Raw genomic sequence first — 10,625 nt, forward strand, 5'->3', positions numbered from 1 at the left:
TAAAACCATTCTTTCATTGAAGACTCCTATGTAGCCACCCAAACTCTGCAGCTTTAAAAAGGAAAAAAAAAAAAAACCCAAACACCAAACAAACACAAAACCCCCATCTTCCAATAAGGAACTTGAAGAAAAGTTTTAGGCAGGTGCTAGTAACGATGTTTAATGGTTCTATCTCTTGAAGCAGTTTCTTTGGAAGTAACCAGCATTTCAGTGTTTGTTGATGTTTAGTGCTTATAAAAAGCAATCACCATTTTATATAGAAGCGTTTTATAACTAAAATGGCATGGACTCAGCCTTAATCTGTGTGACAAGTTTGGGAACAGCATACATTAAGGGATTTCACAAGTCCTACCAAAAAGCAATAGTTGAGAGAAGTATCTCAAGCAAGAAAAAAAAATCACTTTTATTAATGTTTATTAATAGCCTTTCCAATATGAAATTAAGAAAAACAATTTAATGCAACGTGCACATTTTTCTACAACTCAGACACAATGAGTTTTCTTGGAAGTCATTTCACATACAGACTTTAGCTTGCTACTGGAAGAAACTGGCACTTTCAATATAAAAGAAAACTGGTACGTTACAGAAGTGAGTAATAATCATAAGCATTTATTTGCATCACCTTCTTGAAATACACACTGAAATCAAGTGCTCTGCATGCTGACAGAAGGCAAGTTGCATTATGCAAGAAAAACTCTGAAAAAAAAAAAATCACTTTTTCTGTATTTAAAAAAAAACCAAAACAAATTTTCTCAATCAAATAATTCCTGCAGACCTCAATATTTGCCTGTTATAAAACTAATGCCAAAAAGAAAAGGCTGGAGTACAGGATAAAAGTTCCCCTCTACTTTTCCCAATAAAGTGATGGTCATGGGTTGTTTTCTTACAAACATTTGGCAAAATGAAGACACATGGGGGAGGGAAAATGTCCAAGTGGAAAAGGCTTTTTTTTTTAATTCAGTAGTTTGCAATGACTTTTTAGTGCCAAAACACTCTCTCTCAAGACGACAAAAAAATACATAAAAGTTGGGGAGGATAAGATGCCTGTTCTGCAGTTTGAGATTTAATGTGTTTAGAAACACACACACACAACACTTCACTACTATTTTTTGGAGGTTCTCTTGGAAGTCCCAGTAACAAACTTTAATTGCATCTCTGCTCTCTACAGTTCAAGGAGACTAATACTTTGCTGTTGCCTCCCTCAAAAGTAGCACTAATGAAAATCAAAAGAATGCAACAGTATTGTGCTCCCCACCATACAAGCCCTTTTTGGGAAGCTATCTCATCCCTTACAGTGGTGGTAAATAGACCGTTGACTGCAGTCCAAGAAAGAGAATACCTGCCGTAACGTGGAAAGAGGCAGCAAAAAGTTACATCAACTTCACACGTGGACTTAGCCACTGCTCTCATCCCGCTGGCAAGACACTCTAAAACAGCCCTGTCCTTAGTAATGCTGCTGTTCACATGGCTGAGAAAAGACTGGTTGACTCAAGGACATTAACCTCAGACTTGTTTTGTCTTCTGATGTGAAGGAAGGTCTCTCACCCCAGAAGTCATAATTTAACACTCTAACTTTATCATGCATACAAAGACAACAGGAGCTTTGTTATGACACTGGAGTTTCAAAATCTTTCTAGTCCCCTTCACCCATACCCTGCAATGCTTGCTTCACCTGTTTCACCTTTTCCTCACTTCCAGGACCCTTTATAGAAGCACTTCTCTGTACAACACAGTTGGTTCACTATACTTTGTTTAGTGTAAGATTTATCTTGTTCTCTACAGGCAATACCACACTTTTCTGAAAGGATGTACAGTCATTTGATTAGAATAGCACATTCTAAAAGATGTGGACAGAGGCACAGAAGCTGACTGCAAGCATTTTTCCCAACAATATGAAGCATTAAGTCAAAGGAGTATTGTGAGAGGATACAACGAAGTTATCAGGTTCAAGTCATTTTAGCTTATATTAAAAAGTTCAATGAACTGATTATTTAGCTCTTTTGTTCAGTGTGAATGCTATCTAACAGCAGTATTCTCTTTTCATCCTCACTTTATCGCATAAAGCATTTTATAAAATGTAGTAATTAAGTTGTGAAATTTCTTGAGACTGTATTTACCCGATTAAAACAAAAACAAGACAAAATTTAAACAAAAAAGAAAGTATAGTTTACTAGGGGAACAATCTTCCAGATATGAATATATCAGATACAATCCAACTTCAGAAGCCATCCAGACTCAAGCTCTCCTAAGTTATGTGGGAAACTACTGCAATGATAGTATCCTAAAGTTGATGTATTTTACTATTAAAAATAGTGGATGTTTACACACATAGTATCTGGCTCCATATTTAACTGTTGCCACCCACAACCCTTCAATTTATTAAGACTGTTCAACAGCTGACACAGAAGCATGGTGAACAGAAACATAATACTTCCAAGTCAACTTGAGCCTCATCAGTCCTTAAACAGAAAGCCAATAAAAGAAAAGTCTGAAGTAGTTTATCTTGCATTAAAAAAAAAAAAAAAGCAGTAGCTCACATGTGCCCAAATTCCTCTGGCTAAAATTTATTGGGAAGACAGAAAGAATTTAAAGAATATTTTTCTAAAAACCCCAACAAAACATCATTTTATCTGATTATGTTACCACATTTCAGGCAAATCTTCAAAGATTTGACTTGGTAAGTCAGAGCATCTACACTTAGGTATGACTGAACACCTAAATTTCATTTTGTATTTTAGTTTGAAAGAAAAAACAAGCAGCTACCTTTTCATTCCCCCCTCAGTTGTCCAAAGGGGACTCCCCTGCCCCCCACCAAACAAAACCACACTACGCTATTTTCTCACTATTGTGCAATATTCCTTACATTCAAGATCAGAAATGCACTTCAGTCTGGATCTGCAAAAGTCTTTCCCAGCCCCATCTTCATTTTCTTTTAAGAGAATGTCATCACATTCAACTTTAAGAACAGGGCTGTTCACCAGGGACTAGGATAAGGTCAAATTCATTTCCAGTTGTCATCAGAACCAGGATATGAATTAAGCCTCCAAAAACATATTAGTTGAGTAATACACACAGCCCTCTTAAAGGGGTTTTTTTTTTCCCCTCCCCCTCAGCTACAAGCATGGATTTATAAAAAGAGAAGCCTCTACAGGCACAACAGGTTGGACATAATGAAGCACTGTTTCTATAGTCCTCTAGGTACCAACTTGAAAGGATGCTTCGCTAGTAGCAATGATTGGAGAACACTTCTCCAGAGACCAAAGAAAAAGTAATTCAATTTCAGCTGGTGAAAACTAGTATCTAGGAATGGCTGTTTTATAGACATTCTTTTTAGCTTCATATTACAGAAATTAATCAAGACTATATTAATTCAAGAAAAGTCTTATTACCAAAAAACAAAGAACTTCCTTGTGTTGCTCACAATGAACTCCCCAAGCTTCCCGATTAACACAAAAAGCAAACAGATAGCACGCTATTTTAATGTTTGCTGTATCTTTCCTTACTGCTCCATAAACAATGGAAAGGGGGGAAAATTTGAGGTGTCTTATAAAATAAAGAGTTCAGGAATACAGATTCAGAAAACTTCAGATTAAAAAAAAAAAAGATCTAAAGTATTATCCAAGAAATGTTTCCTTTGTAAAGCGATGCAGTGTTTCAAGTTAAGCCTGTGCAACCTTATTTCTTGCATATTATCATTATCCACCTTAAAAAATGTTGCTTTCTGATACAGGAGAAAGGCATAGAATTTAAGAGACTCACCTAGAATACAGAAAAGCAGACAAAGATTAACCCAACTTCACTCCCTCGAGGCAAAAGAATGGATGATATTCCAGCAAAAAATAAAAAAATACTAATTAAAAAAAAAATTCCATCCCCCCCCCCCACCTTTCCCTAACGTAAGAGGAAAAACAGACTACTGCTGTAGGAGCTGACTAAGAGCCACACCATTAGAGTTCTCAGTTGGGGGGGAATCTAAGACTACCTATGAGGCAGGCCAGATAATCTGTGCGCTGCACGTTTAATTGAGAATAACAGTCTTCAGTTAAACAAGTCAGACTTTGAGCAAGACCTAAGCAGTGAAATCACTCCAAATACAGCATGAAGAGATACTGCATCATGTATTCACTGTACAGTAAATAAGAGGCTAAATGTTTGGTCATTATGTCAAACACTTCTGTTTGGTTGTGGGGTTTTTTTCCTCCAGGAACCCAAATGAAATCTATTCCCTACTTTTACACTATTTTGTACTTACTGCTGGTAGTAGAGACTGCATGTTCTGGTTGGAGTCAGCTATAGTGGCTAGGTAAACCAAGTTTGTATGCAGCATCTGCTGGTATCTATCAAAATAAACAAAAGCAAAACAGATCTTAAGTCACAAATAACATCAGAATTTACTTTAATTCTACACACATAAAGAAAGTTACCTACATAAAACAAGATTCGAGAGACTTACAAGAGTACCATTATTAGGAATCCTAAGCCTTTTCCCTTGCACTTACCTATTACCCAATCTTTCCCAATGTCTCCATCAAATCCGTGCCTTTATCTTCTCTACACCTTCTGTCTTGCTACAAAAAATCTAAAGCTGGGTGACACTGTTCTCACCTATTTCACTTCCTGCCCCAAACTGAGTCACCAAGAGACATGTACAGTGCGTGTGTGGCTGTTTGGTGTGACTTCCATCACAAACACTAGGGAGAGAGAGCCACTTCTATTATGTCCCCAGATACAAGGTATCATAGATTTATCGTGACCAAGAACAGTGCAAACATTTCATCAGGACCTTGAGCTTTGGAAGTTTGTTATGGAATGATTTTTCTGCTACAGAACCACATTCCAGAGTCTCAACATCTAGCCCACAGTCACAAAAATAACCTTGAAAGCAGGAACAGATTACGAATACATAACTACAGACTTGCAAACAGCTTAATACAGTAACTGTGCTACAATAAAAGCATTCCCTTGAAGCAAGAATACCTACTATTTATGACCCCCCTCCTACTCCCAAACTACCAGTTCTTAGTAAGGGACTCAAGCCATACTGTGATGCCCCATCTATCACATGACGCCGTATTTGTTCGATTACAAGGGTGCCATGATCATCCCATGCCAGAAAAGAGTAACAGGAAAACAATATTCCTTAACAATTCACTCCTTCCACAGTTCTTTCAGATCCCTCTCCAGAGACCCCACTAGACAGCAAGTCCACATGGGATATTATAGCAAGCCAAACTTCTAAGACAAGCCTGTTTGTTCTTGGGCAAGTGGTAAGCAGGTAGTTTTCAAACATGCCATCAGGAAGAAGAAAGTTCCATTCCTATGTGATTTGAAAGGTTTGAGAAGAAAACTACCTCTTTCCCAAAGTGTAATTATGATGCAGAGGAAAAAGATCTTGGTTATACAGTCCCCATTTTTATGAGCATCATCATCAAGACATCAACTTGCAGTAGGCAAGTTGCAACATTTCAGTGACAGCAGTGATAGTCATATGGCAAATAAAAAACCACCATAAATTGTAAGCATAGTATCTATAGCAATACTTTTCTGTTCTTCACAGCACAGTTCTCCTACAAGGTGAGCTAAACAAATCAAGAATGGCGATCTAGGTGGAAATTCACCCAGTCCACAGTAGATTTGGATTAATGTCTTACTGAGAGCATTCAGACGTCTTTCCTTTGTTCTGATAGTCCATTATACACTGAATAAGATGGTTATTTTCATCCAACATCTGAAACGATAAAGAAGAAGTTTGGAGTACATTTCATGTTCTTCCTACAAAAGGAACTGAAGATAAGTTTGAGTCTTGCTCCTCTTCTCAGAGTTTTTAAAAACAACAAAAAAAAGCAGTATTCAGAAAGTTCTACTTTAACCAGTTATTTATAGAACACTCTTTTGCTCCCATTTTCCCCCTCCGCTTAGTTTTACAGCTTTGGGTTTAAGGGTTTCATATCACTATTATAGCTACATTTGTGAAGCTTCCCATTCAAATACCTACGCTTGTTCCGCACCAAGTTCTTATGAAGTTTTCGAAGTTTTGCATTTCTTCGTTTGATCTCTACCAAGAAATTTACTTAAAGATTTATGCCCCAAGTTTCTCTTCTCCTTCTAAAGCCTACAACCGTTCATAAATTTAATAATAAAAGGCATTGAAATTGTTATTGATAGAAACTAAGCTTACCAGACACGTTTGTTTCAAGGAAATGCACTGGAAAGCTAGGCCATATTTACATGAAGAATCTCTAATTAAACTGCACTTTATAAATATTCTGTATAAGGGGTACAATAGATCTATTATACTTCAGAAATGTCCAGGAACATGAACATAGATGAATTAATTTTCTGACAAAAAAAAATAGTCCTAAAATCATGGGAAACTGCAGATCTCATGGCTTTCTACAAAGAGCTCACAAATTCAATCTGTTCCAAGCTCCATAAACAGGGAAAAAAAAAAAAAAAAACTGGCTTCCTAGAGCTGGATATCCCCACACTCATGTCTTTTTAATCACTCTCCTTCACTCTGATCAGACGAGTCAGCAGAACCATGGCTAATCTGAGCTACCAGCCAAGTAACCCAAGTCAACTCAACTAAATGGAAAGTTTACTGCCAAACGGAAAATTTTGCATTGATTTCTCCCTTTGCTTCCTCTCAGTGGAAAGCTAGTTTAGATCCCTTTACTCTACCCAGCTGCTGAATTTCACAGAACTAGTAGGATCTTAACCATCTGCAAGACTCTCTCCTTCTTCCAGACATGGTTGAGACTAGCCAAAAGGCTCATGCTTCTACAAGGAAAGCACAAATAGTGTTGTTACACCACCTTTATTTCCCTAGGAATCCAACCTAAGCAAATTCTGTAGGAGGCAAAAAAATAAAGTACTGACACTTTTTTTTCTTCCAACTAACCCCTCTCTACTATGAAAAGGGTATGGAATCAGAAACCTCATGCAGTCCACTCAGGACTTATACCCATGTAAGAATGAGCCAACCAGCCAAGGTTTCCTAAATTCAAACCAGTAATTCACCAGAACTGACTAGGGCGATTACTGAGCAATTATTTTGCCTGAAACTGCTGGATCTGGAAACACTGTCATTAAGCACTAAACACGGACAGAACTGCAATATTTTGAGTTACTGTCTGAGCCTCAGAAACTAGGCAGAACTGTAGCTGCACACTCTGAAGAGGATCGCAAACACGCTGCTACACAGACACATTTCGCATGTACTAACATCAAGTTTTATAAGAAACACACTGGCCATTTTCACCACAAAAATAAGGAAAAAGGAGCTAATACCTTTGATACCAAAGTCTAATAGAGCACTTGCAAAGGAAAGCCTTGAATCAAGGCTCTCCTCAGAATGTCTCCCACCTTCCAGAGGAAGGCAACAGATACTTAAGGCTTACCAGACAGGTAGACCTCGAGACTGCCAGTTAGATGGTTGTATTCTTCACTGCCGCCATGTAAGCTTGACTTCTTGGCAGCAGGGGGGGAAGAGGAAAGGAATGCTAGGGCCAAGAGGAAAGCAAACATGAAGGAATACATCCATATCCTAGATGGGGCTGCAGGCACTGTTTTATACAAGTTTGATTGTGCAGTTGCCGATAGAAAATTGAAATAGTTGTTTGAAAGAGTTATAAACACCTACCATCAAAAGAGCATTTAGTTTCCAGCTGGATTAAGACACCTCCAGGGCTTCTGACAGCTTATGTACATTACAAAGATTCTTCAGCTTTAACTATACTAGGGTTTTGCCAGCACACCACCATCAAATTAATGGTTTGACAACAGCACAAGAAAAACTTAATTGTCTGCATTCTCCATATGCACCTCAGCGACCTGAAGTCTCTACTGACTACCTTTACGCAGCTTTCCACCCAGTGGGTATGTATTTTTCGTCTACGCTTCTCAAGCAGCAGAAGTAGCAGAAGTCAGTACTTCTGCTACAGTACCCTGGAGGTCTCCATTATAACTCTGGGCTCTTCTTCGAGGTCCTGATCCCTGCAACACCTACTGTGTTGATGCTCTAATTCTTTACTAAATCATAGGTTAGCTATATCTACCCGAAAGGCTCCTACACAAGGAACTTGTAGTAATCTGAAATCTATTTGATTCATGACTATTTACACTGATAACAGTGCCGAGTCTTCAGTTAAGTTTCTAAATACCACCAAGTTACCACTGAACTTGAACATGCTCCTTTGCTTCCGCCGATACAAAGCATCGTGGATTATTACAAATCCTATATATGCTTTTCTTTGATTGCTTTAGCGAAGTAACTTGCTCCCTCCCACAAAAGCTTAAATGGAGTCGCTGTCATTGGCTCCGACCATAACGTTCTTGGTTAATAACACCTGAAGTTCAGGGGCAGCCTTACTACCAAGCGGACCATGTTTGGGAGCTGCAGTCGCCGCTCACCCCACGGAGGCAGAGCCGAGTCAGGCAGACTTTAGGAACAACCCGACCGAAGTCCGACTTACAGACACCCCTCACAGGAAGCAGTTACTCCACTCCTCCGTTTCCCCACCGTGCCAGGCTGACACCTTACGGATTAGTTCACGTCCACGACCCTGGGGGAGCCCCGGGCGCGCTCGGGGTAGCCGGGAAGGGCCCCAGGGCCATCGGCCGCCACCACCCCCCCCCAGCGCCGCGCGGCCTCCGCGCCCCGCCCCGCCGCGGACGGCGCAGCCCGCCCGCTCGGCGCCTCCCTCCGGCCCGGGACCCCGAACAAGTGCCGAAGTGCAGAGAAGCAGCGCCTTGTCGACCGCCCCCGCCAGGGCCGCCCCCGGCGGGCCGTGCCCCGAGCGCAGCGAGCGCGGCCCGGTCGCTCCCCCCGCCGGGGCCTTGGCGCTCCGGGGCGCCGCCACCCCCTTCCCCGCGCGGCCCGGCGGCAGAAAGCAGCTGCAGCCCCCGAGGCCGGGGCCGGGGCCGAGGCCCGGCCCCTCCTCTCGCCCTCACCTTCTGGATGGCGGCCGGCGTGATCTCGCCCTTCCCCCGCTGCCGCGGGGCCGCGAACGCCACCGACATGTCGGGCCGCTACCAGGAGGGTCCGCCCCCCCGCCCGCCCGCTCGCTCACGCGCCCCGCGAAACCAGCAGCGGCGGGAGGCGGCCGCGATCCGGGAAGAACGCTGCGCGCGGGGGGCGGGGGCGGCTGCCCGGCGGGACGGCCCATCGCCGTCCCGCCGGGGAAGGGTTAAGGAGGACCGCCTGCTCCTCCCCCTGTCCCGCTGCGAGGGGGAGCTCCGATGAGGCCGTGGCCGCCTCGCACCGCTCGGGCAAAACAACGGGACCGAGAGTCGGCGCTGCGCCCTTTGAACATGACCTCCCCTTGTCACGCGACCTTCTTGGCTACCCCTTTCACTTCGCGGCGTTGGTACGTTCCTGCCCGACGCGCCTCGGCGCCGGACAGGCAGCGAAGTGGTACGGCCGGCGGGGGGGATGGGAGCGCTGTGGTGCGCACGTTACAAGGGACGCGCTCCGGCTGTGCAGAGCCGCGCGCTCTCCTCCCCCCTCTACCCAGCGCGACAGTTGGTTGCATCCGGGCAGCCCGCTCTGGCGGCCGCGCGGGGCGGGGCGGGGGGAGCGAGTGAGCCACCTCAGGGAAGCGCCGGGAGGCGGTGGCGGCTGCCTGTCCTCTGCTTCCCTGCCGAGGCTGCGGCGGTTTCGGCGCGGTACCATCGGGCCCGCCTGTGAGGGGAGTTGGCAAGCGTGGGCCCGGCGCTGACCGCCGGGGGAGGTGCCGCTGCCGCAGAGACGCTTTCGTCGTTTGCGGTGCCGCTCCTTCGTTAGCGCCTATGCTGCCGCTGCTGGCAACGCTGACAGGTGGGGAGGAAAAACAAACCAGGAGGAAAAAGTTGGAGGGGAGCAGCTGTGCGACCCCGAGCTCGTTGGTGTGGGGCGGCTTGCTCTACCGACCTCGGCGGCCGCAGCTTCCCTGGCGTGAGAACGAAACGGAGCAAGGAGAAGCAGTAACCGCTGCAACTTTAAATACATTATAGACGCTGAAAGTGCTAAAATCAGCCTTGGTTTTTTTTCAGTGCGGCCACTGGAGGGAATCTCAGTTTCGCCGCAGACCCTCATGTACAAGTGTGCAAATTCTAAGTTCTTTACAAAGGGTGAGAGTTTCAAAGGGTAATTGGTACAGTAAAGTCGAAAATCCCCAACTAAAGCATTTTAAATCTGCTTTTTCCCAAGCACATCGCCTGCTCAGCCTGTGTGCTTTTCAGTGCTGCACTGCAGGCTGTGAGTACTGTCTCCTTCCCAAGCTGTGGCCTTTTTTAAAATAATTTCTGCTCTTGCGGTCTGTGGCTGATGGGACACTACTCAGTGACATGTCACCACACCACAAAACGTGAATCTCATTCCTTACTGGGTGCATTGCTTGCTCTGTTTCTCAGCTGTTCCTGGCTGAAGTCCCTGGCTCTTCCCTCAAGCCCTAACCCTTTTGGTTACAGCACACATTTGTCAGTGGCATCCGTGGCCACCCCATGGCTGTACAGCTGCTTCCCAACTGGCATGCTCTCTCCTCAGACTGTTTCTAGGCTGGCTCCTTTCCCCAGCCCCATGGAGATTGCTCTTCCTGGCCCTGCTGTCCTAGGATTGACTGTGACTGCCCATCACTCCCTGCTTT

At 44.0% G+C, this 10,625-nt stretch overlaps 1 protein-coding gene across 3 annotated transcripts in view; it reads right to left on the reverse strand.

Annotated features, from left to right (window-relative positions):
- Nucleotides 1-9,094, reverse strand: part of SS18 (SS18 subunit of BAF chromatin remodeling complex) — a 44,849-nt gene extending 35,755 nt beyond the window's left edge. For all 3 annotated transcript variants that reach the window (XM_075494533.1, XM_075494532.1, XM_075494531.1), the window contains exons 1-3: nucleotides 8,953-9,094; nucleotides 5,652-5,728; nucleotides 4,253-4,337 (exon numbers count right to left, since the gene is read on the reverse strand). In XM_075494533.1, coding sequence (XP_075350648.1) covers nucleotides 4,253-4,337; nucleotides 5,652-5,728; nucleotides 8,953-9,021 — 231 coding nt within the window. In that variant the 5' untranslated portion in view covers nucleotides 9,022-9,094. The remainder of the gene's footprint in view (nucleotides 1-4,252; nucleotides 4,338-5,651; nucleotides 5,729-8,952) is intronic.
- Nucleotides 9,095-10,625: the final 1,531 nt, after the last annotated feature.

The sequence above is a fragment of the Mycteria americana genome, chromosome 2 (assembly GCF_035582795.1).
Source record: "Mycteria americana isolate JAX WOST 10 ecotype Jacksonville Zoo and Gardens chromosome 2, USCA_MyAme_1.0, whole genome shotgun sequence".
Lineage (NCBI taxonomy): Eukaryota > Metazoa > Chordata > Aves > Ciconiiformes > Ciconiidae > Mycteria > Mycteria americana.